The sequence below is a fragment of the Xiphophorus couchianus genome, chromosome 22 (assembly GCF_001444195.1).
Source record: "Xiphophorus couchianus chromosome 22, X_couchianus-1.0, whole genome shotgun sequence".
NCBI lineage: Eukaryota > Metazoa > Chordata > Actinopteri > Cyprinodontiformes > Poeciliidae > Xiphophorus > Xiphophorus couchianus.
Genome location: NC_040249.1, coordinates 19,324,121 through 19,349,083, shown reverse-complemented (window position 1 = coordinate 19,349,083; position 24,963 = coordinate 19,324,121). Strand labels below are relative to the sequence as shown.

Genomic DNA, 24,963 nt, shown 5'->3' with positions numbered 1-24,963 from the left:
CTGTCACACTGAAGTGAACAAAGCCTAATCCTCTTCATAGCTGCTTTTTATTCTTTCCTAACATCAAATTAGTCTCTTTCCCATGGTACTTTTTGCAGGATCTTTTTCCACACTGGTACAGATGGGAGGAAACTTAGAAACTCTAAATCTAACATTCCTCAAGTCACCTGTCTCACTGACTAATATTGTTTGGATGCCAGAATTATTGGGACTGTGTGGAAAAATTATTTCTTACATTAATAAATTAGTTGCCATTAAAATGTATCAGAAGCCATGCTGATTTTCATTACTTCCTCTGGCCTCTGTCTTCAGGGTCAGAGTTTGTGGCATCTTGATGACAGAATAACAGAACTGACCTTTAGCAGTCGTGGAAACGGATGTCCTCCTAAAATGTCATGTTGAATGTCGGGTTGTGATGAGGGCAGAAGTTGGCGCATCAACCCCAAATCACTGGACTGTTGCTAAAATAAGCTTCATTTGACATTCATCGGCCAGGGACACATAGTTCACCTTTCTTCAGTCAGCATGGTCTTTATCTGTGTCCATTTAAAGGCTTCTACTTGACTAGGAACGACAAAGTCACACCTGCATCTCCAAGAAAAAAAAATTACATCTTTGAATCATTCTTCAATATTTAACATATGTAATGCAAATTTGATTAAACTAGCTGGTATAGGTTTTAACTAGCAATTTAAAGACACATAGAGCTCAAAAAGCAAGAAATGCATGATAAAAATAGAGAATTCTTTTTCCTTAATTTTGAAAAATCCCAAATATTTTTAAATCAGTCAATCAATCAATCAATCAATCAATCAATCAATCAATCAATCAATCAATCAATCAATCAACCAATCAATCAATCAATCAATCAATCAATCAGTTAATTCGCTTGATTTAACAAATGTCATAATTAATTTACTAATACATTTTCTTACAACAATTACTATACACGAGTCAAAAGGGAGCAAGAAGAAGAAACATGGTAAAGTAATGATTAGCCCATATTTTGAAGCTTTTATGTAGTTGTCAGTCAGAATTGACTCCCAAAAGCATAGAAAATGTTCATTTTATAATAATTATTTCCAAAATCTCAAATTGCATTTACAAATCTTTGCTCAATCATTTAGTTTAAGGTAGGAAAGCAAACTGAGGTATCGGTGAGCTAGACAGTGAACCAAAGCGAGGAAGTGATCTGAAATGATCGTAAGGTCAGGAACTCATTTCCCTCCAGGATTCTTTAGTTTAAGGTTTTAAAACAGCAAAATCTGATGTATTTTCTGACATTCTGTGATAGTTATACACCAGATGTAACAGGACACATACATTCTCAAATGTTTGCCTTTTGTCTAGTCAGTCCAAAGAACATTTTTCCAAAAGTCTTTGAGGTGGTTTTGGGTATTTTAACTTTGGAGTTAATTGGAGGAATTTTTACCCAACTTCTTCATTTATTGTTGATTCACAAACACAGACCTTAACTGAGTTAACTGAGCCCTACATGTGTTCCCATGTTGTCCTGGGTACCTTTGTAACCCCCCAAAAGGGTCACCAGCGTTTGGTCTAATTTTATCTTGAATTTCTTTACGATGGCACATTATGTGTTGGTTGTTTGGGTCTTTCGGCCTTCATGTTGCCAGATACTGTATGTCCTATGTGTATAATTTTTTTTATGTGTATAGATTTGGCAGTAGTTAGGCCTAGCTGGTGCTAATAAAAGCATTTGTCAGTTTTCCCATCAGAGTAGCATCACATAGGTGAAGAATGGTTTATTATAGATGAATGAAATCCTTTGAAAATTTGCTTTGGATTTACTTAGGGAATGTTTGTTTGATTTAAATTCTAGGTAATGAGGAAAAACTTTTTGTGGCACTACATATTGAATAATTTATATGAAGTCTGGTGTATCATTTCTATCATCTTCTAGAAACTGTTTCTCCAGCTACCTCCATCCCTCTGAAACAGAGAAGGCTTAGAGAGGCAAATAGAGAGCAAAGGGAGTGAAAGTCCTGAGTAAGTGTTGCCTGCTGGGAGAAGTTTTTCCTACCATCAATTCTCTCTGAGCTAACATTTATTCAATTGTTAGCTAATTGAATAAATGACAGATTTTCCTTAGCTTCCTGTGAGACCCTTTAATTTAAACTTCCAAATGTTCTTTTTATTCCTGTTTGTCCTCACACCTATTTTTATGTTGTGATTGTGTAAAAAAATAAAAATTCAAAAAAAAAATTATATATATATATATATATGGGTTGATATCAATGTACACTGATTAGGCATTATGTTATAACCCCAGCAAGTGAAATGAATGAAGCAGATTGTCTCTACATCATGGTGCAACTCAGTTGGGGAAAGGTATTAAACAGCATTTTTCCACTCTTGCCACAGTCACTCATAACTTTCAAAAGTTACCAAAAAAAGGAATGGTCACATACAAAGTTGGCCAATTTTTTTTTTCTTTCAGAAAAAAATATAAATTTGACCTGTTTGAATTATTTCTGTGATGATGGACTCAGACCTATCTTCAGCAGTTTCTTATTGTAATAACTGAAGCTGTGTGCTGACTCTTGATTGTTCCTCCTTAGGTCTAAAGATAATAACTTCAGTTTTGTTTCTATTCAACTGGAGAAAGTTATTCACAATGGGTGCATTTATTTGTTCAATGCATCAAATCAGCGCTTGAATGGGTTGATAGTCACCTGGTGATATTGCAATGCAGAGCTGTGTATCATCTGCATAATTATGGCTGCTAATCTTAGCATCTAGAAATTAAATATGCAGATATTCAAATACTGTACATAAAGTTGCACCTTTTGGTTTTCAGTAGATATTAGTTTTATGTTGCAGTGCTGTGGAGTCTTCATGGAAGCAACATTCCCTCCTCTCTTCCTCTCTCTGCTGCCTATAGGTGACGTCTGTGTGTCGGGGGAATGCTGTAGCATATGTGTGTGTGTGACTATGCTCTGATGGCATGTCAGCCTGAATTAGCCTCCGTGTGACATCGGCCTGGCACACAGTGCTGCCTGCCCACTGCCCACCACTGTGCATATTTGCCATAGATTAAAATTAATAACCAGTGTGCCAATCATGCTTTAATCACAATATCTCTGCATTTAGAGGGCGCAAAAGGGTCATGTGCATCTGGGCTGCAGGATGGCCAATCTGGAGCAGCTAATAAGATGTGTTTGTGTTGGAGCCTCCCTGATGGACTCAGTTGAGTGTTGGCGATTGCAGCTGCTCAGTGAAACTCCAGAGACTGCCTATGTCAATACAAGAGTTATTTTAATTTATTTATTTTCTTTTATGAGAGGGAAAAACTCTAGTAGCTGGAAATAGTAAAAACATTGTTAGTTTTACTGGCTTTTTTGCATGTGAAGTATTTTTTATGAGCATTTTTATTTGAAAATAAACAAAATTTTTTTTCAAACAATTACTACTTTGTCAGTAAAGTAACTTATTATCCATTTACACAGTTGATAAATTACAGATTTTATTCCAGATCCAAATCTTCAAAGTCTGGAAACATTAAGTAGGGTGAAAGATCTCAGAAAGTAACACATCATGCTCTGATATAAAGAATGTCAAGACAAAGTGAAACACAGTGAGACCAACTATTCACAAATGGAGATGACAAACAGTGCTGAACCATTCCAGGAGTGGTCAGTCTGCCAAAGTTAACCAAGAGCACATTAACAACAAAAGAACAGAAAACAAAATCTAAAGATCTTGGTAGCCTCGAGTCAAGATTCAATGATAAGACTGGAAAAAAAATGGACAACCATGGAGAGAGTGTTGGTCGATTCCACTATTGACACAAAATAATACTTAAACATTTATCTGTCACTTACCTAAAAAAACAAAGACCAAAAACATACTGATGATCACCCAGACCTTTGAAAAAATAATCTGTGAAAAAAGTGTACATTTTTGGAAACTGTCCAGTTACACTTGGTACCAAAAATGTCTATTCTTGCATTTATGTGATGAAAGCCGTATACATAATTCTCATTCTATACCTAGTTTCATATGTTTGTTGTTTGCAATGACAGAGAGAACACATTATTTTGCATTGTTAGTCAATTAACTTGTAACATTTTCCTTCAAGAAAAATGTCTCAAAAAATGTTCTGCACAATATAGCTGGTTATCAGTTCCCAGGTACTATTCAATTGTGGATAAAATGGTTTGTTTGTTGAAATAGTTTAGAAAAAGTATCAGTCCAAAGTAGATGCCGTGTTTCCTTTGAAAAACTGAGATAAATTAGTTTTATATCAGTTTTAATTATTTTGTGACGTTTCAAAACGTCTTCTGCGGAACCCTACTGCGGTGGAATTTGTTGCTGCACGGTTGTGTTTATGGAATTCCTATTCACTTCCTTGTAGTATTCAGACCATAGCCGAACATCCAGAAGCGAAGTACTTTTCGCAGCTTGTAGTTAATAAATGTTAATGTAGCATCAAAATTTATAGCCGACAATGATTCCTTACACTGTCAACATCAAACTCGCTGCTCGGACGCTGACTGGCACGCTTAATTTGCAGAATAAAACAGCCGTAGACTGGTGAGTGCTGCACTTCCGCCGTTAGCATAATTGCTGTGTTGCTATTTAATTCACTCGCTAATGACATTGCGGCTGTCAGATAAAATCGTTATTTTTATTGAAACTATTTGACTAAATTTGTGGTTTTACTGTTGGAAAAACTCCCAGTGTCGTCGCGTGTCGGCAATGCGGAATTATGTCAACAAGCAGTCTTGCAGGACATTTTTGTATCATGTGATGTTAGGTTTGCTTGGACCGAATCCTACCTTATGGGATTTTCCTTCGTTGTTGTCAAACCTGACATCGTTGTGTTAATTTATTCAGGGTATGTTGTTTACAACAAATGTACCGCTTTATATTTTGGAAATGAAATGGTAAAGTATTTTGGACACCGATTTTACCATTATTTCATAGAACCTAAACAAATTCAATTAAATACATTCCTTTAATTCTCACTATAAGCATTTCCCCACCATTCCAGTCCAGTTCATATCCATATGTAGAATTCAATTTGACACAATCTCAGTTCATGTCAGTGCAATGAATTGCAGTTCGATCCAATGATATATCCAGATTTGCATTTTTGTATGAAGTCCAATTAAACCCTTATTAAATACAACACACTGAAAGTCACTTGTCATGCTAGCTGGAAAAAGTGCTATCAAAGAGAGCACAGCTGATTCCATTGAGTTGACGATTTTTACAGCAATCTTTTTGACCAAGTATGTGGCAACAGAGAAACCAGGTTTAGTACGACATGTCATCTACCCCGACTCTCTGGGAGTTGTGACAACAGAGAACAAAATCAAACACACTGAACCAGAATAACTTTGCATAAGACAGAAAAATAAAAAGAAAGAGACAAAATTTAATATTGACTAACATAGTTATTTGCATGATTGTACTTTAAACAACCTTTATTAATATGATATGGACCTTGACTTTCAAAATATATTGAAGTCAATTAAAATAAAAATAAAAACTAATGTTTTTATTAACATAGTCTTGAAAGTAGTTAACCATAATGCAGACATGGCTAAAATAAAACGATAGAACATATTCAAACATTTTCAAGCCAGCTGTGAACATACTCTGTAAGTTAGGTCTTTTATAGTCATTTCTTGTATATATGTGATCTTCTTCATCAAATAACCATAAAGTCACATATGGTTTAGCTGTCTTTGTGCACCTAAACTTTGCTGTTTTTATTTATTTTTACATCCATCCTGTTTATTTTCCATGTCTTACAGGGGATGGCAGGGGCTAATAGCACAGGGATGTCACTCAAGTATTCTTATAATCGATCCAAAGACTGCTCAGACCATCCAGGTTCTGGAGAGGCACAAAGCAAATGTTGTCAAGGTGAGTTTTCCTAAGTTAAATGAATTAAGTTGTTGATTGTAAAACATTTAGATATCATGTTAAGTCACAATGAAATACAAATGGATAAGTTATAATTTAAACAGGAACTTGAGTGATTTGCGATTCTCCTTTTTCAGGGATAGATTGCAGCATTGTGTGTGTTATTATTATTATTATTATTATTTTTTACCAAGCATGAACTTATTTCCTCAACATGTTACAATTATTTGAGTCAGTGTTGTGCTTATAGGTGAAATGGTCAAGAGAAAATTACTACCACAACTTGAGCTCTCCCTACTGCCTGCGGCTCGCCTCAGGAGACGCATCTGGGAAGATCATAGTGTGGGACGTGGTCAGTGGGACAGCTCACTGTGAAATCCAGGAGCATTCCAAACCTATACAGGGTGAGGATCTTGAAGTAACTGATCATGAAGCTCTGACTCAGTCATTTACCATACACCACAAGAGAGAGCCCTCAAACTTTTGTTGTATTGTTTGTACTCTCCGAAGCACTGTTTATTTTCCTGCTGCCCTTAATTTCTTTGTCCTCCCTGTTTTTCTGTGTCAGATTTGGAGTGGCTGTGGAATCAGGATGCGTCCCGTGACCTGCTATTAGCCATTCATCCTCCTAACTACATCGTTCTGTGGAATGGAGACACAGGAACCAAGCTATGGAAGAAGAGCTATGCTGAGAATATCCTCTCCTTTTCCTTCGACCCCTTTGATCCGTCCAACATGGCATGTAGGTCAAATAATGGCATTGTTTTTAGTTGTTCACTTCTGGACTGGAGTTGCAGTAGTAATGCCATCTACAATAAAAGACAGAACAGACTGTACTTGTTGAGGAAGCGTGGGTTATTCCATGTTGTAGCAAGATGGTGCATATTTCTGTAAGTTTGTTGCAGAGAGGATGGTGGCAGAAGATGGTGGTCTTCTGCCACCATCTGTTGGGGTAGCAGCATCAGAAAGGGACATACAAGGTTCAACAACTTGATAAAGAAGCCTGACTCTGTTTTGGGAATGACTGTGGAACCTCTGGAGATTATGGTACAGAGAAGGATTCTTCGTGAAATCCCAAAAATTACAGACAACCCTGAGCATCTTCTTCATGACACTGTTGTACAACAACAGTGTCTTCAGTCATATTTTTAACTATGAAACTGTTGGTAAAATTTCAGTTTTTGTGCCATGTTTTTATGGAAAAAGTATGACTGATAAATATTTGACATTTCAAAAAGTGTCAAATGCAAACTTACAGGAAGATTTAATTACAACAGATTTGGATTAGTAGGAACATCATGTATTTTAAATCATTTATGTTTTGTTTCTTTCTTGGCAGTGCTGACCAGTGAAGGAATCGTTTTCATCACAGATTTTTCCCATTCCAAACCACCAAGCAGTGCTGGGAAAAAGGTGTACATTGCCAGTCCTCATGCAAGCCCAGCACACACCAAGCCTGCGCCCGCTGCTGCTCCTGCACCCACTGGTGCCAAGAAAGCCCTTAATAAAGTGAAAGTGCTCATCACCAATGAAAAACCCACGTAAGTTTCTCCCCTGGTCTTCAGTTAACCTGGTTTTTCCCAGTGAGACTACTTGTCAGCACTGCTCAAGGGCACGCGTCCATGGTAACACTCCAACTGGTGACTTTAAAAGAGAATTAGTGATAAGAAAAACATTGTAAAGTTAATTTAGTAAACTGATCAACCAGGTTTAAATCATTTCCTAAGTAGAGGAATGTGCATTAATACAACACCTGGACATAAAATCTCCGAAAATACAATAAAGTTTGAGATTTTAGTGTGATAAAATGTAAAAAAAAAAGTTCAAAGGTTATGCAATACCTTTTTAGTAATTAAAATTTTTCACTGTCAAGTCTTCCAGTGCATGGATGGAAAAGTTAGGGTAATAACTGGCCTTGTTTCCTACCTGCATCTCGGTTCGATGTTGCAGTGCAGAGGCCGTGACGCTGAACGACTGTCTGCAGCTGTCTTACCTGCCTTCCAAAAGGAACCACATGCTGCTGCTTTATCCCAGAGAGATTTTAATCCTGGACCTGGAGCTCAGCCAGACTGTGGGCGTGGTGGCTATTGAGCGCTCAGGGGTCCCCTTTACCCAGGTGAGGAACTGCATACGCTATCGCTGAAAAGTTTGACAAAATTATCTCTGTTGGTCAACATGAGACTTCACAGGAATGCTGCGCTTTCTCAAGTTTCCTTCATTGCTACATGTTCTTTGTGGTAGTTTTATTATGTTCTAGTTTTGGCATTACAGTCATTTTTTTATGTTTGATTTGCCACATTACTACTTGAGCTCATTGCTCATTTCAGTTTTTTATTTAATGACAAAACCCATAGGCAAAAACACATAAAATATTTGTCTTTGCTCAACTTTAAACCTTACATGCTTAATTTGGGATTTTAAATTGGATCTGTGGTTCTTTATCTACGATCTGGTGGGCAAGTAAATAATTATTATTTCACAAAGAAAGTAAGGGCATCACAGATTACAAGTGATACTTGAAATAAGCTACAATTATAGGGATAGGATGTTTTATTATTATTGCAGACATTGAGTTGATTTAAGTTGACCCAGATTCAAAAGAATGGTATAATAATTATTTACAACATTTACCAAATTGGACGTTGACTTCAGTGTTATGTTGTTATGATTTGTGGAACATTCAAATAATAAAAGCCAACAAGTTAAATGTGTAATACTCAAATATTTAGAATGTGTTAAAGACCTTTGGAAAATTCTTGAAATGTATTCTAAAATGATATAAAATCCATAGGAAGGCTTATGAATTTTCAAGTTTCATGTATTGTTTAAATGTTTTGCAGTTTAGTTTGTTTGTGTTTGAATGAACAAATTGCACATTATTATACTATTTTATTAAACTTGATCAAAGAACCATTTTCTTCTTTCTCAGGTAATTCCATGTGCTCAGCGCGACGCCCTCTACTGCCTGCATGAGAATGGTTGCATCACTCTGCGGGTGTGCCGCTCAACATCTGCACAAGAGGAAGCAGCAGGTCTGGAAACAGGAACTTCAACACCTAATTTCTCACACAGTGTTTGCATTACTCATTTTCCACTCAGAGAATACTCAGATATCGCCCATGTATTGTTGCTCCAGCTAATACTGCATTGAAATTAACCTTTGTCTGTGCTTCTTGTGTGTCTTTGATCCATTGTTTCTGGATGCTAAGCCTTTTGTGAAATGTTATCTTCTCTTGACTTACTCTCCATCATGGATATCTTTCTGCTTTAATCTCCTTCTCATAATTTCTTTTAAAATTTTCATTTTCCTCCTATAACAGACCCAGAACAGAGTATCCAGGAGCTTGTTTATGACTTGCGCTCCCAGTGTGATGCCATAAGAGTCACTAAGACGGTCCGGCCGTACAGGATGGTTATTTGCCCTGTAAACGAGAACAAAGCTGCCCTCATGGTCAGCGATGGAAGAGTCATGCTCTGGGAGCTGAAAGCACACACTGGGCGGTCAGTTTCCAATCCAAGGTAGGCGAAAGCTGGAACTATTTTTACAGAATAGTTTATGTGTGATTGGTATGTTAAAAGGTCATTCTATTTTAACATAAATAATCAAAAATGTTGTTGTCAAGTCTTTGCAATAGGGAATTACAGAGTCTTGCTATGGTTAATGAACCCTTCTTTCCACTGTGGGAACCTAGTGTATTATTTTCTTTCTCTTTCAGTGTTGGGCTGGGGTTGTATTAACCAAATATTTTTTGTCTTTGACCTTTTGTTCTTGCTCAGTGGATCAGCAGTCTAATAAGAAAATATTGTTCATTTGGCAGAAAAACAAACAAAATCATTTTTGATTGATGTTCTTCCTCCTCAGTTCTGGTTTGTCGCCTCTCTACTCCCCCGTGTCGTTTTGTGGAGCTCCTTTGGGTCCAAACCAGAAAAGAATCCAGGATCTTTCTCTCAACAGCATGATCAGTAAGAGCATACACAACACCACCATCACCATCTAATATGTCAAAACAGAGGCAGTTTGATGTTTAAAGCAGACAAGTCACTCTGTTCACACTGTTGAAGAATGGTTTTAATAATTTGAAGTACATTTATTTAAAACTAGTGGAAATTTTGAAAATGTACTGTTATTTTTCATTGTATACTAGCTCTGCTGCTATTTTTTTATTTACATTGCATGCAGTATTTTATGTGATGTTGACAATGGTCATTAAAGCTTCATTGTCTGATTCGCCTGATTTATTTTAATTTTGTTGATAGAGGCAAATTAGATGGTATTTAAATTTAAACGAAAAAGTGGTCAACAAACACTTAATTAAATTTAAACACTTAAACACTTTAGATTGGGAGAAACCCATCTAAAACATGAAGTACAGTGGATTTAACCAGAATAAAAAACCACTTGTGTAATGAATAAACTTTATTTGTTCTTGACTTAAAAGAAAAACAAAAAACAATAAAACCTAAGAAATTACAGTTTTTCTTCTAAATTTCCTCTGTATATAGCCTGTGGCTTTCACTTTTTGTCGTTTGTGGTTTTAAAAAAAGAGAATACAAAGGCAAAAAATTCTGCTTTAAAAAAAAAAAAAAAGACTTCTGTGTAATTTATCCAGGTCAGACACTGATTGCTGGTGAGGCTCTTCCTCCATCTTCTAACCAGCAGGAGGTCCAGCTGAAGTTCCTGCTCACCGGCCTCCTGTCTGGTCTGCCACTTCCTCCGTTTGCCATCCGCATGTGTCCACCTCTCACCACCAAGAACATCAACCACTATCAGCCTCTTCTGGCAGCAGGTGGGTAGGAAAGCATCAAGACAAGGCCTGTTGTGAACAATTATTTCAGTAATTTATAATTCTCATGATTAATTGAGTCATAAAATAAAAATGTGTCCTGTTCTGTAGTAGCTTCTTAAGCTAGAAAAATATGAAAGAGAAAATTAATAGTAGGAAGCCATTTTGTTCCTTTTTTTTAAATAAGGAAACACTTCATTGCTTAAAATGCAGATCTAATCGAAACTTTTTTGATTTAAACTTCTTGTCTCCTCCTTGGCGGTGCTTCTTTCTTTCTGTTCATCAACAGCTCATTAGCGGAAGTGAGATTATTGTGCAAATCAAGTAAGCATCTGAGCGGAACACAACACGCTAAATAGCAAAACATAATTTAACGAAGACTCGAGGCAGATAATTTGCCTCGAGGAATTTTACAAATCAAGGTCCTCAAATTTGATGAATCGTTAGAACACTATATCAGACACACATCCACACACACATCTGTATCTTTTAGATGAAGTACAGCCAGAGACAAGAAAAAAGACTATTAAACCTCCCGTGAGTTTCTCATTGTATCAGATGTCACATGGGAGTTTAAGCAGGTTGGGTTTGTTGAGCGGTGAAGTTGATGTGTTATTTCCTGCAACAGATCACTCTGCACCATTCTCAGGGAGCCTAAACAGTTGGATTGTGTAACTTTTTCTCTGATCAAACATACATCTAGATGCCGTGACGATAAGAAACTCTGTGTCATGTTTCTTATGTGCTGCTCTGTTTCTGTTTTCTGATCACAGGCACCAGCAATGGGTCTGTACTGGTGTACAACCTGACCAGTGGTCTTCTGCACAAAGACCTCAGTGTACACTCTTGTGAAGTCAGGTAACATCTTTGCTATTTGTCCAGAGTCCCACCACCGCAAGCCAGTGGTGAAAAAGCATATGGAGTTAATTTACATTTTCAATTTTTCTCAATTTGGTTTATTAGTATCGCACCATTTCACAATGCAGGTTATCTCAAAAGACTTTATAAGACAAATGAATTCAGAACCGATAACTTATCATTAAATTCTAAAACTTAACTTTTTGCTGATCTTTTAGTTAAGTTGGTAAAAATAAGCTAGTTATTTACATGCAGTAAATTGCATTGAGTCATTGACTTTGCAGCAATTACTCATCCTCAGTATGGAGGTGTTGTCAGGGCAACGCAACACCTCTGTTTTATCAGGGAGAAACTTGAAGTGGAACCAGGTTCACCATGAGGCTAACTGAACAGAAATGAATCCCTGAGAAAATACAGAAGAATTGATTCAGATGCACTTCTTGTTAGAAAGGAAAGCAGATTATGCTAAGCTAATATCAGCTAATATCAGCTAGCACTACCTGCTCGAAGAAGCACCGAAGAAGCAAACTGTCTTTACATGGTGGCTTTTCCTCCATAGGGGGCTCGAATGGGTGAGTCTGACCAGCTTCCTGTCTTTTGCCACTTCTTCCCCCAACAACATGGGCCTGGTGCGAAACGAGCTGCAGCATGTTGACCTTCCTACTGGTAAGCAACACACAGTGTGTAGCTAAGCCTTGAATTTCCACCTTTGATTTTTTTTATTCTAAACTTAAAATAAAATTAATAATAGCTCAAAGCTTTGTCTCCTTATTTCTATTTGTGGTGTGTAATAAAGCTGCATGAGTAGATATTGAAGTGGATTCTTCAAATCTCACCTGTTCAGTGTTTGGCTTAATAATAAGAGTTTACAATGGAGTTGCTATGGCAATGTTTTTTTTCATGTGCACATCATAACTTTACAAGCTTAAACTGTCAAGCTTCTGTCTCTCTTTCTGTCCGTGTGTTATGAGGCCTATCGAGCAACGTCCCTCTATACTATACAGGAGATGGGCATACCTTTTAGCAAAATCGAATTTCTATATTCTATGTTAATCTCTGGGTTGTAAAAAGATGTATGTAATAATCATTACTCAAAATTAAAACAAATACATGAATAGTATCACTATGTAGTGAATTTACTTTTTTTTTTTTTTACTTGAAATTATTATTTTTTAAATTTATTAAGTAACTACTATAGATCTAGCAAATCTTTCAGTTTTTGTGCACTTATTATAGTCCTCAGGGAATCAGGTAATACACCCCAGGAAAATCTTCAACTTTAACATTTAAACAAGCTGCTTTCTAAATTGTCTTTTGCAGAATCAAATCAGGAAATGTAGTAGCACCCCCTTAAGTGACGTTCTTGTTTTGTTGAAAAGGCCATCTTGATGCTTTCAATAATTCTGACTTTTGTGGATGAAAAGCTGCCTAAGCGGATAAAGAATCACAGCAAGTTGCAGATTAAATTGCACTCGTTTCCATTGCAGCTTCAGCAAGAGAAAAATAGCAGAAAAAGCTGTTTCATAAGGAAGATTAGATGAATCAATTGTTTTAGATATATGAGGAAACATTGTTTGTTATTCCCTCAGTAGCTTCTCTTTAACACACACTCTTAATCTCATTATCTGTCTTTCTTCTCTCTTTCTGTCTGTGTGTTTTAGGTCGATGCTTTGCGTTCAGAGGTGAGCGAGGGAACGATGAGCCGCCCATCGAAATGATTAAAGTGTCTCATCTCAAGTAAGTGTTAACCTCCTCCCAATTGAAACTAAACAAATTACTAGCTAATACACATACATTAGAATTTCATAATATAAAGAAGAAAGTTTGGCTGACTAAGAGGTTTCCGTTCAAAAGCAACAAATAATTAGTGCATCTTAAACTTCAGGTTTAATAAAGTCTTATAGAGAAAAGTATGGAGTTGCCTGTTAAATGGTCAAAACTCTGCTAAAGTCCGGTTGTGTAAGAGGATTGTAATCTAAAGCACAACCATTAATCTGCGAGAAAAGGATTTAAAGAAAATAATTTAAAGTATTCTGAGCATTGAAGTGTAAACATGTGATTGGACCGCTTTGGTGGAGCATAAAAGAGCTACAAGACTTCAGCCCTTAGTGAGATGAAGCAACATCATGAAGCATAATTCATTTTCAGAAAAGGGAAAAACTATTAAGGTCAATCACCTGGAGTTCTTGCAACAGAAGGTGTTTCTATATGTTGTAAATAAAGACAAGTTCCAGCAACTTGTCTTATTACATTGTTAATGCATCACAAGTAAGGAAATTGTGGAGTACAAGGATTCACTTCTTTCCATCTAAGCATTAAATAGAAAACGTATTTTTTAAGACATTTAGTTTTTGTTTTTAAATATCTGTGATTTAAGGTTAGAGATGTATATGTGTGTTTGTCCTCCTCAGGCAGTACCTGGTGGTGGTGTTCAGAGACAAACCCTTGGAGCTGTGGGACATCAGGACAGGGACACTTCTTCGAGAAATGGCCAAGAACTTTCCCACTGTCACTGCGCTGGTACCACAGTTTTGGATATTAGTGAAATCTGGATCCTTTTCTTATTCTGACAGTTTTATGTTAAAGTAACAGAAAAAATAACTGAAATGATTTCTTAGTTTTAAGTATTGTAGATGCTTCTGTGGGAAGAAAAAGTGTAAACTATCACCCTTTCTTTATTTTTTTTCATGTTTAATAATTAAAATCTGACTTCATCATTCCATCAATCCATATCTTCCTCTTATTAATAAAAATATTTAATCTCATTATTATTAATATTGCCAAGACATAATTTACAGCAATTCAGTTGTGAAAACTGTCACTGCTAGTTTGAAGAGATGTTATGAAAAAGAAAATGATTAAAAATTCAAGATAAGTACGAAAAACAACTGGATATGAATTTAAAGCTTGAAGCAGCACAGCGTTAGGCATACAAGATGGCCTACATCTGATAGTGTTATTAGAGACTTGAGACCTGATGGTGTGTATTTTAACAGGAATGGTCTCCCTCCCACAACCTGAAGAGTCTGAAGAAAAAGCAGATGGCAGCAAGGGAGGCCATGGCCAGGCAGACCGTGTCAGATGCAGAACAGAGCAGTGTTGAGTCCTCCGTCATCAGGTAAGAGTTGAAGGTTTATCAGTTTGTTCCTGATTTCTATTTGGTTAATACACTTTGCAGACTAAATCAATGAAGTTAACTTGAAACTACAGCCAGGCTGCTAGCGTAATAACAAGCGCTAATTGATTTTGTTTAAACATATTTACATTCGTATTCAATAAATTAGAATATAAATCCCGATGAGTCTTGTTTGTCAGATTAAAAGTACCTTTTGAAAATAACATTTAAGCAGGTATTAAACATACTTTTTATTAAGGATGCATTTTTGTTTTTAAAAGTATTTTTTTCCATTGGTCTGATGTGTAATGTTTAATTTTAAATAGTATGTTTTCATTACCTGTAAGTGGAAAATCATTATATTTAACAGAAATACAAACTTTCAGGCATTGCAGTTAGTATCATAGTTACTTAGAAAGACCACAAGTCATAAATCACAAGTCAGATATTGAGTGCAGGCAAAGAGGGAAGTGCAAAAATAGATATGTAGTGTGTTTATGCTTAGCAGATATGATAATAAATTATTACTCTTGATTTCTGGACTGCAGTACCAAAAAGCTTTTTCTTTTTTAACTACAAAATCACAGCTTTATTTCATCCTTACTCCCCTACAGTCTCCTGCAAGATGCTGAGAGCAAATCAGAGACCAGCCAGGCCATCTCTGCCAGGGAGCACTTTGTGTTCACAGACACCGATGGCCAGGTCTATCACATCACCGTGGAGGGCAACACGGTGAAAGACGGAGCACGGATCCCTCCTGACGTGAGTTGTAAAAATTTTTATTTATCATTCCAGGTCTTTTCCTAGCTTTATATCTGATTGTTACTACAAGTTTTTCCAGCCGCTATCAATACGTTTTCTGCTTCTGTCATTGCTTGTGTTGTGTACTCTCTTGCTATATCTTTTAATAGTTACTTTGTCTTTCTGATGTGACACACACTTCACTGTGCACTGGAAATTTAAAAGCTAGTTTTTCTTAATGCTTTGTTTATGAAAATAAAAAAGAATCCTGAAAAAGTAGCAGAAAGGATTCTAAAACTAAATTCTGGTCTAACATCTTTCATGTGTTTTGTTAAGTTTGCCTAGTAAAATGTTTGGATATACATCTTGAAGCTCTGGGTAAATTTTTGCGCTTCCTTTGTTGCAGGGTAGCATGGGCAGCATCGCCTGCATTGCCTGGAAAGGTGACACCCTGGTGCTTGGAGATGTGGATGGCAACCTTAACTTCTGGGACCTAAAAGCTCGTTTGTCAAGGTAAAACAAAGAAAAAAGTCCCATATATTTGGAAGTAAATGACAGTTTTACTCTCCATCTCATGTTTTCCATTGTGAGGAATAAATCCTTTCTGGCACTCTGGCTGTCCAAGCATGTTACCAGTGCAGATAACTCTGCTTGTAAATCCTCTATTATCATCTTTCAAATGAAACACTTTTGCCGACTTTTAAGAAATTTTTTGAATAGGACAGACTTTTTGTGCAATACATATTTTACAAAAAGTGGCATACAATCTCTTTCTCCTTGTTGATTTCTTTCATTTTTTTTTTAGTCATTTGTGTTTAAAGAGGTAGCAGGACCAATTCAATAAGTGAAACTGATTTTTCTCAGGGGGATACCGACACATCGGGGCTGGGTGAAGAAGATCCGCTTCGCTCCTGGGAAGGGGAACCAAAAGCTGCTGGTCATGTACACAGATGGAGCAGAAGTCTGGGACACCAAAGATGTAAGACCCTGTTTACACTTATCACAGTACAACTGAAACAACATTATGATTAACTGCTTTGAACCATATAAAGTCAGTTTCCGTGCTGCTGAACTGAACCCAAATAGTGAAAAAGTATTTGCCCTCTTTACTGGTGTCAAAAATAAATTTTCAAATGATGATTTCTTTTATTAAGCAAAAAAAAAGCTACAATGGTGAAAGCGGTTAAATAAATAACATTTTAATGTATTCTTAATTAATTAAAAATATATTTAATATTTGTGTTTCTAATTCTTTTAAGGTCCAAATGGTCAGTAGTATGAGGTTTGGACGCAATGTGAACTACCGCATCCTAGACATCGACTGGTGCACATCAGATAAAGTTGTGTTGGCTTCGGACGATGGCTGCATCCGAGTGTTGGAGATGGCCATGAAGTCAGCCAGTTACCGCATGGATGAGCAGGACCTGACTGGTGAGCAAGCAAATGCTAGGGGAAGAAATGAAGTTGAAATGTTTTAAAGGAGGATTTGGTCATTCAGGACCCAGCTGCACTTCACATTATGACACATTCTGGTATGTTAGTGGATTAGCATCTCCTTCCTTTTTCTCACAGACCCGGTGTGGTGTCCTTACCTGCTGCTACCCCGGGCTGCCCTCACTCTTAAGGCTTTCCTTCTCCTGCAACCCTGGTCAGGGACCTTCACTATGGACATCACTCAGGTGTAAGTCTCTGTGGCTGAATACACCATCATCATATAAATCAGGAATGTCATTTACAGCCCTTTAAGTGATTTTGTGCAACTCATGATTCTACAATAAAGCAATTTTCACTGCCCTCAGTATGCAAATAGACACTACTTTTATATTTTAGGAAGACATTTTCACTGAGAAATTAAATCTTCAAACAAAGTATTTCTTAGGTTTCCACAGCACAAACATCCACTCTTACACAAAAACAAACATGGGTGGAAGACATAAAAAAAAAATGTCCGACAACAGTTGTGCAAGACTGTATAATGACATGTAGCTATTTAATGTAGCCGTTTAGTTTTTTATTGAGTAGATATTAGCAGAACAAGCACAAGAAGTTAAGTTTTAAATATTTATGTAGAAAAATAGCATTTTTGTGGCTCCACCAACAGCTTTCAAGTAAAAGGTTTTAGGCCCTCTTGGTAAAAAGTTTGGAAACCACTGATGAAACTCAGAAAAGAAAATTCTTTCTAGGTGACTTGTTTTGGTTCAACTTTGTTTTAAATTGGTATTGTCATCCATTTTAATGCTGCACACTTGACACTGTTTTGAGCTGTAATGGTGGCATTTTCATCAAAATAAAAAGGGAAAATTTAAATCCGATAAAGACGAAATTTCCTTAGAATTTAATCTGATCATTAAAAAAGCTTACATGTCAGCATAAAGTCCAACTGAATTTATTTATTTCTTTTTTCCCCTTTGGCAGCTACCTAAGTGCTGAGTGCATCATTATGTTTCAGTTTTATTATTCACAGATGATCAGGAAACTACTTGACTTCAGCATATCTATTAGTCTTTGATTGTAATCGACTCCACTGTCAGGTTTCCGTTCATTATGATTATGCAACATTTAACCTCAGAAAGGCACCAAGATAACCATTTTACTTTCTTTGATCTCCCCACTTTAGAGATTACAGTGAAAAAGTGGAGATTAAAGGACTAATCCAGGAGCAGCTCAACTCACTGTCAAAGTAAGTTTTATGTGTCCTTTTTGTGGATTTTAAACGCTCTTACAATTGCTAACATACTAGACTATTTAACTTTTGGCTCAAAGTTATAAACACTAAATGTTCATAATTTTGTGCTTTTATTGGTTTGTTTTTTTGGGTCAAATGGTTATACAAAAAGTGACATACACCCCCCTAACATTTGGATGGACATGCTTTATCAAGGTCCACAAGGTTCTTTACCAATTCTGACTGAACTGGACTTTAAAGCCAAGTCTATTATTTAGCGGTCAGTCCTGCCAAGCTAACTATTCAGATATCCAGACAGAATCTGGCCAGAAACTTATTTTTGGCAACAAAACAGTTTGTGTTTCCTCTATAAATTGCTAGGAGACAGTTATGTAATCATTCGTGTGTGTGTGTACATTTAGGTATGTATGATTATAGAAAAGCCATAAATAAGTTTAACATCAGCCACCAAAACCAATAGGGTTGGGTCATTACCTCACCCTGGAAGGAAGAGGCTCCAATGCATAGAGAAAGGACAAACATTGACCAAACACTAATGCCAATGAGTGTTTTAACACTTGGAACTGCAGCCTGAAAGTCATAATTCAAATACTCAGATTCACATGTTTGTATCTTTCTGCCAATATGTCTGCTGGAAGTTTTGCCTTTCAGGATAAAATAGTTTTAAACTGTAGCCACAAAAGCAGCATGTGCTCTGTGGTCTTGATGATAAAAACAGCCTCTGGTTCTGCTGGTCTGCTGAATGTGTGCTTCTGGTTTTTCAGTGATATGAAGAGCGTGCTTCAGGACTCAGAGCTGAGTCTTCTGCAGCGCTGCCTCCTGGTGTCACGGTGGGTATGCCCTCTTTGTAAAGTCTTTGTTAATGTTCAGAATGTACTATGTTAAATGATGCTAAGGAATTAATAAGATAAAGGAAGTTCAAAGTTGTAGGAGCTCAAATCATTAGTGATTTGTAAAGTTCCTTGTAAAACAGAAGAATCCTTCAGAGAGAGTTTTTCTTCTCCTGAACGTGTCTGACATGTTGTGGTTGACTCTAGGTTGTTCGGGGATGAGTCCGACCTTAACTTCTGGACAGTGACGTCCCACTACCTGCAGCTGTTTGCCCAGGCTCGTCAGCTAAGCGTGACCTCTGAAGGGGGGAGCGACGAAACCCAGCCGCCGTCTCAGAACCACCTGGACATTTGCCACGACATTTTGTGTGAGAGTTCTTACTTCCAGGTCAGTAAAAGGAGAGGCACTTTAGGTAGTTTTATTTGTTTTTTCGTCTTCCATTAAGAAAAGATCCCAAATCCCACTGAAAGACATTGAAGTTTGTGATAATGAAGTAACAAAATGTTGAAATGTTAGATATATACAGTATGTTTTTCTGCAAAGTGCTGTAGTTTCCTCTGTTGTCTCACTGAGTTCATGACTCATTTCTTCACATTTCTTCGACTCATAAACATTTTAAAATTGATATTTGGAAGTCATCTTCTCCACCTGATTCACTCAACAGAAGTTCCAGCTGGATCGAGTTCACTTGCAGGAGGTGAAGAGGTCCAGTTATGAACACACCAAGAAATGTGCTGACCAACTCCTCCTGCTGGGTCAGGTAGGTACAACAGGATCCCATCACCTAAACCAGCGGTTCTCAGACTTCATGGTTACCGGGCTGGGTCTGAATCTAAACTAAGGGTAAAAACTTTTTAATGAATTTACTTATAGCTAACCGGCAAAAAACGACACTAAGTTTACAGTTTGTTATTGAACCTAAGCTGCTCTGAACATTACGGGATACTTCAACTCCAACTTGAGTAGCTCAGTTACTTTTATTGCTTCATCAAATATATAGCTTTTGACCAGAATAAATAAACTGAACTGAAATACTGTGACATTACCCAGATTTGCATACAAGAGTGTGTCAGATTGCATACTTAAGTTTTAAATCATAGCTCCCTAAAATGAGATATGAGGTCCAGATTGTTCTGCCTTTTGGTCAGGATGGATCAGGACTTTGAAAATTTCTAATCTACACAGTTTCGTAATTTCTACAGCAAGGCTACAGTTGCTTCTCAAGCTAACTTTTTTGTGAGAGCCATTAAGCATACCTATTGCTAAGTTTTTGAATCTAGATATTAACTTCTCACATAGTTAGCAACATGAGGCCTCATCTGTTTTGTTTTAATCTAGCTTTAAAGAACAGTGTTCCACTTCTCAACCATGCATACACTCAGATTAATTGTAAATGGATCATAATCTGGCACATAAAGGCCTGTCCACAATCCAGCATGACCTTCCTGAGTGTGTACACCAGATTAAAATCACGATGAAAACATAATTACCACTCATAGTTCCCAGTGCTGGCCTGCCTCAGGTGTTGTGCTCGCTCCATCTTGTTATGTCTCTCAGACCGACCGGGCAGTGCAGTTACTGCTGGAGACGAGTGCAGATAACCCCAGCTACTACTGCGATTCACTCAAAGCCTGCCTAGTGACCACCATCACCTCCTCGGGCCCTTCACAGTCTACAATCAAGCTAGTGGCCACCAATATGATTGCTAATGGCAAACTGGCAGGTAATTATCACCTGTTACAACCTGTTGTCTGTTTTCAGTTTAAATGAGCCAAATGCAGAAAGTATGAGCCTCAGTAGTTTGTCGTCTCTTAACACATATCTGTGGATTATTTTGACTTTGTTGCAGAGGGAGTCCAGTTGTTGTGTTTGATTGACAAGGCAGCGGACGCCTGCCGCTACCTGCAGACCTACGGGGAGTGGAACCGAGCGGCGTGGCTCGCTAAGGTAACTCAGCATTATGGGATCAGATGCTGATGTAGTGGGTCGACGGATGAAGAAAGTGGGTTTATTGTGTTGGAGGCGATAAGTAAGATGAAGCTCTTTTTAATTTGTTTCTCTATCGTTGCTCATAGTTTTAAAGGTGGGAATTTGATTTTAGTCATTTTCAGGTCTGAATAAGTATGAGCAAAGAAAATGAAAAGATGTTTATATTTCCAAACTAACTATTTTAACCATCCATCCTTTTTCCATCTTTTTTCTCTTTCTCTCCATTTCTTTCTGTCTGTTGCTTCCTCTCTACATCTCTCTCCTTGTTTTTTCTTTTTTTGTCCTTTTATCTCAATTTCTCTGTCTTAAATTTAGCAAATTTGGGACAGAATCTATCCATCCTTACTTCCTTCTCATCCTCTTCCTTTATCTCCTTCTGTCTTTCATTATCTTTCTTTATCTATCTATCTTAAAATTTGTAAATTTGGAGAATAAAAACCATTGGATAAAAAACTCAGTTCTGTGTCCTTACCCACATTACACTCTAAACCATGTTTGTATGTGGTATGTATAGCTTTGCCTGTTGTCTGATGGTGTGAATCTCTGGGTTTCCAGGTGCGCCTGAACCCAGCAGAAGGCTCCGACGTGCTGAAGCGCTGGGCAGAACACCTGTGCTCCCCTCAGGTCAACCAGAAATCCAAAGCCATCCTGGTGCTGCTGTCCCTGGGCTGCTTTTACAAAGTGGGAGAGATGCTGCACAGGTAAGAGCTTTTGACTAAATAGAATTGATTTAAATAACTATAAATAAATAATCAGTTAAATGTCTATTTATAGTTATTAAATAAATTATATGTAATAGGAATATTATTGAAAACTTTTTTTTATAAAATATTTGATAAATAAGCTTGATTCAGTTTTTATAAATAGGTTTTCAGGCTTTTTATAATTGGATTTATTTTCATCTTGTTATTTTAAAATCAAAATCTCTAAATTTGTGTATTGAGGGTCACTGCATATTATGCAGGATGCAACTTTCCCGGTACCTTTGACCAATCTGATGTTGGTACCACTCTGCCTTCCCCACAGCTCTTGCTCAGGTTTGCTTCCTGGCAAAAAGAAGCTCTCTGGGAATCATGCAGCCATCAGGGCCACAGAGTTGATGAATGCTTCATAATCACATATGAAGGCAGAGATGAGATTGGTTTATGGCTAATGTTCTAACCTCCTTCTGTGTCTTTCGTTTCTTTTCCACCTGCTGGGGCAGTATGAGGTACTTTGATCGCGCCGCCCTCTTCATTGAGGCTTGTTTGAAATCTGGGGTAATGGAGGCCAACGACTCTTCCAATATCCTTTTTTGAAATCTCACTACAGCACTCATTGGGTCTCAGTGATGCTTAGGTTGCTCTCTGTTTTGCACAGGCATATTTTAGGCCAATATATACATATTGAAACACCACTCTGATGAGTGCCTTAGAATTGTGAATTTTCTCGAGTGTTTACACGTAGTGTTGTGTCCTCCTTGACCCGTCGCTGTACATAAACTCATCGAGGCTGCGTTTCTGGACTATGCACGGCTGCTGCGTTCGCTGGGCCTGCGGGAGGGCGCCGCTCTGTGGGCGTCCCGGGCCGGCAGCGCTGGAGAGCAGCTGATGGAGGAGCTCTTCCAGGGGGAAGGAGGCGTTCCCGAAGCTGTACTTGGCGAAGACGAGGTGGAAGTGGGACTGGAGAGCACAGAGTGAGCGGGTCTCTGTCAGAACTCTATCATTATGAATGAACTCTGGATCGGCATCCGGGAGATTCATGTGCATCATCTCTGCATTGCTGAAGAGAAAAGATGCGAGGTGTTTATTCCTTGTGAGGTTTTTACTGGAAACTACCTGCGTCTGTGGCTGTGATGAGGTTGAGGTGATGTAAATGGTCTGTGTGTGTGCGCGTCTGTGTTCATGTGTAAATGCATGTAACGGCCCAAGAAGAAACACACTTTGTATCCCCATCACCTCTTTGTCACTCCATGTTGCTTCCATTTAAATCCCTGAATGTTTGTTTTACAAATACCGTGCTGGTATTGGTGATTTCAGAGTATTACTGTAGCTCTATGGTGTCACTGGAAAAAAAATTATCTCTGTCCTTTTGAAAATGTGTTGTAGTGGTGCTCCATGGGTGACTTTCTTGATTTATGGATTGCACTTTTAATTTTACACCTAAGACTTTATAATTTGATTGGAGAACTTGCTTTAACTGGCCATGTGATTATGCACAAATACACAAAAGCAACTTGTTTTTTGAGTCACTCAATAAAACCTCCTAGCATTTCCTGATTTATCAGTTTGATATGAGAACTGTCACCATAGTGATGACGTGAATTAGACACATGCTCTATCTTAATCCATTCCAGTTATCTTTTAGGATCCTTTTGGCTGTTTCTATGGAGACTTGTAACAGTTTGCCGTCTGTGTTTTTAATGTTACGGTAATGAAGTTTGCTACAAACAGAGCTATCAAGCTGTTAATCTGACCTCTGAAACATATAACCTGTCTGTGCTGCTCCCACAATCAAAAAACCTGGCTTTCTGAAATAATCCCTTGCATCCATTCATTCCCCTTAGACCGTTTAGATTTTTGTCATCTTACAACCACAAAATTAATTGCAGTTTATTGGGATTATACATCACAGAGTAACACAAAGTAGCACATGATTGTGAAAGGGAACATTAAGCTCAGAGTCTCTCCACCCGCTATGCATATCCTGAGTGAAGATATCCTGAACAGTTTTGTTATCTAAAATGCTCAAACTCAATTAGAAGAGAATATCTGTAGACATCTGTTTTCAAGTCTTTCATATAGGTTTACCTCTGGACTTTGACAGGACCATTTTGACACATGACTTGTTAGTGATCACCAGCTAGAAGAGGGCACTCTTGTCTCTTAAAATCAGTCAAACACCTCCAGCACTTTGTGATAATACCAGAAAGGTCTTTTCAATACTATTGCTGATACTCTGTGAATTCCAAGCTGAACTTCCACCCCAGTCCAAAACTTCGTGAAGTTTCTAATAGGTTTTCTCCTTATTTATTCGACTCAAATCATCTGTGATCAGCTTCCCACAGCATGATGCTGCCACCACCAGATTTCACTGTGGGGTAGGTGTGTTCAGGGTGAAATGCAGTATGAGTTTTCTGCCTCACAAGTGACGTCTGAAGTCGACTGGTTCTGATCTGTGCAAATATTTTTGCCCTCCACACAATTATGCACTATTTACATGCTAATCTGTCATATAAAATTCCAACCAAATTTGTGGTTATAATACAACAACAAAAATAGTATAAGGGGTGGGAATACTTATGTATTGCCACCCGTTCTTCGCTCTCCTGCCTGGTTCTTTACATGCTAAACATATCCTGAAGATCCAAACCATCAGCGTAATGTTGCAAAGATTATAGTGTTAGTGATTTAAACAAACAAACAAACAAAAAACCAGATCCTTACTTTTAGTATTGATGTGTTTCATAAACACACCAGTGGTGTTTTATGTAATCTGTGCTATTGTAAAAAACTGAAACACTGATGCTATGGTAACCACGTCTACTGACAGCTCCGCTAACATACATGGAGGACTCGCGATTAGCTGTAGTGTATCTTCCTCTGTGTGAAGGCATCGTGGAGACGTGTACTGGTCTTCTTATCCATTTGACAACATATTTAACAATATTTTGCTGCTTTTCTTTATATGTACAATGAAATTATACTGTTGAAAATCCTGGCATGTAGACATGCCTTTAACTGTATATTTTCTAAGAAGAAAAATCCTTAATGTTTATCTTTGTTTTCTTTGTCTATTGTTAAAACCGTGATTCTGAAACTTTATGGCAAGATAAAGAATATATGTGCATATGAATGGTAATAAAACATGTGTTCAAGGTTGTTTTTTTCTCTCTCTTGCTTATATGAATGTTAACACAAGAGGGCACTCTTGTCTCTTAAAATCAGTTAAACACCTCCAGCATTTTATGATAATACCAGAAAGGTTTCTTTTCAATATTATTGCTGATACCCTGTGAATTCCAACCCAGGTAGGCTGAATTTTAATGTTTGCTCATTTATCAACCTGTCCTTGAAGTGAATTAG

At 37.5% G+C, this 24,963-nt stretch overlaps 1 protein-coding gene across 2 annotated transcripts; it reads left to right on the top strand.

The window, feature by feature from the left end:
• Positions 1-4,345: 4,345 nt before the first annotated feature.
• wdr11 (WD repeat domain 11) lies at positions 4,346-24,759 on the top strand. Of its 2 annotated transcripts, none has more exons than XM_028007270.1 (29): positions 4,346-4,554; positions 5,784-5,895; positions 6,146-6,299; positions 6,464-6,637; positions 7,235-7,436; positions 7,846-8,011; positions 8,825-8,927; positions 9,216-9,414; positions 9,758-9,858; positions 10,506-10,682; positions 11,453-11,537; positions 12,097-12,203; positions 13,199-13,274; positions 13,949-14,057; positions 14,534-14,655; positions 15,267-15,414; positions 15,800-15,906; positions 16,258-16,372; positions 16,653-16,824; positions 16,966-17,074; positions 18,011-18,073; positions 18,844-18,909; positions 19,117-19,297; positions 19,575-19,670; positions 20,468-20,633; positions 20,760-20,857; positions 21,455-21,600; positions 22,104-22,183; positions 22,376-24,759. In XM_028007270.1, exons 1-29 carry the CDS (start codon positions 4,469-4,471, stop codon positions 22,576-22,578), a joined length of 3,723 nt encoding a protein of 1,240 aa, XP_027863071.1. In that variant the 5' UTR covers positions 4,346-4,468; the 3' UTR covers positions 22,579-24,759. The 2 variants fall into 2 exon arrangements, with proteins under 2 accessions (XP_027863071.1, XP_027863070.1); XM_028007269.1 differs by having other exon boundaries at positions 10,485-10,682.
• The last annotated feature ends 204 nt before the right edge of the window (positions 24,760-24,963 follow it).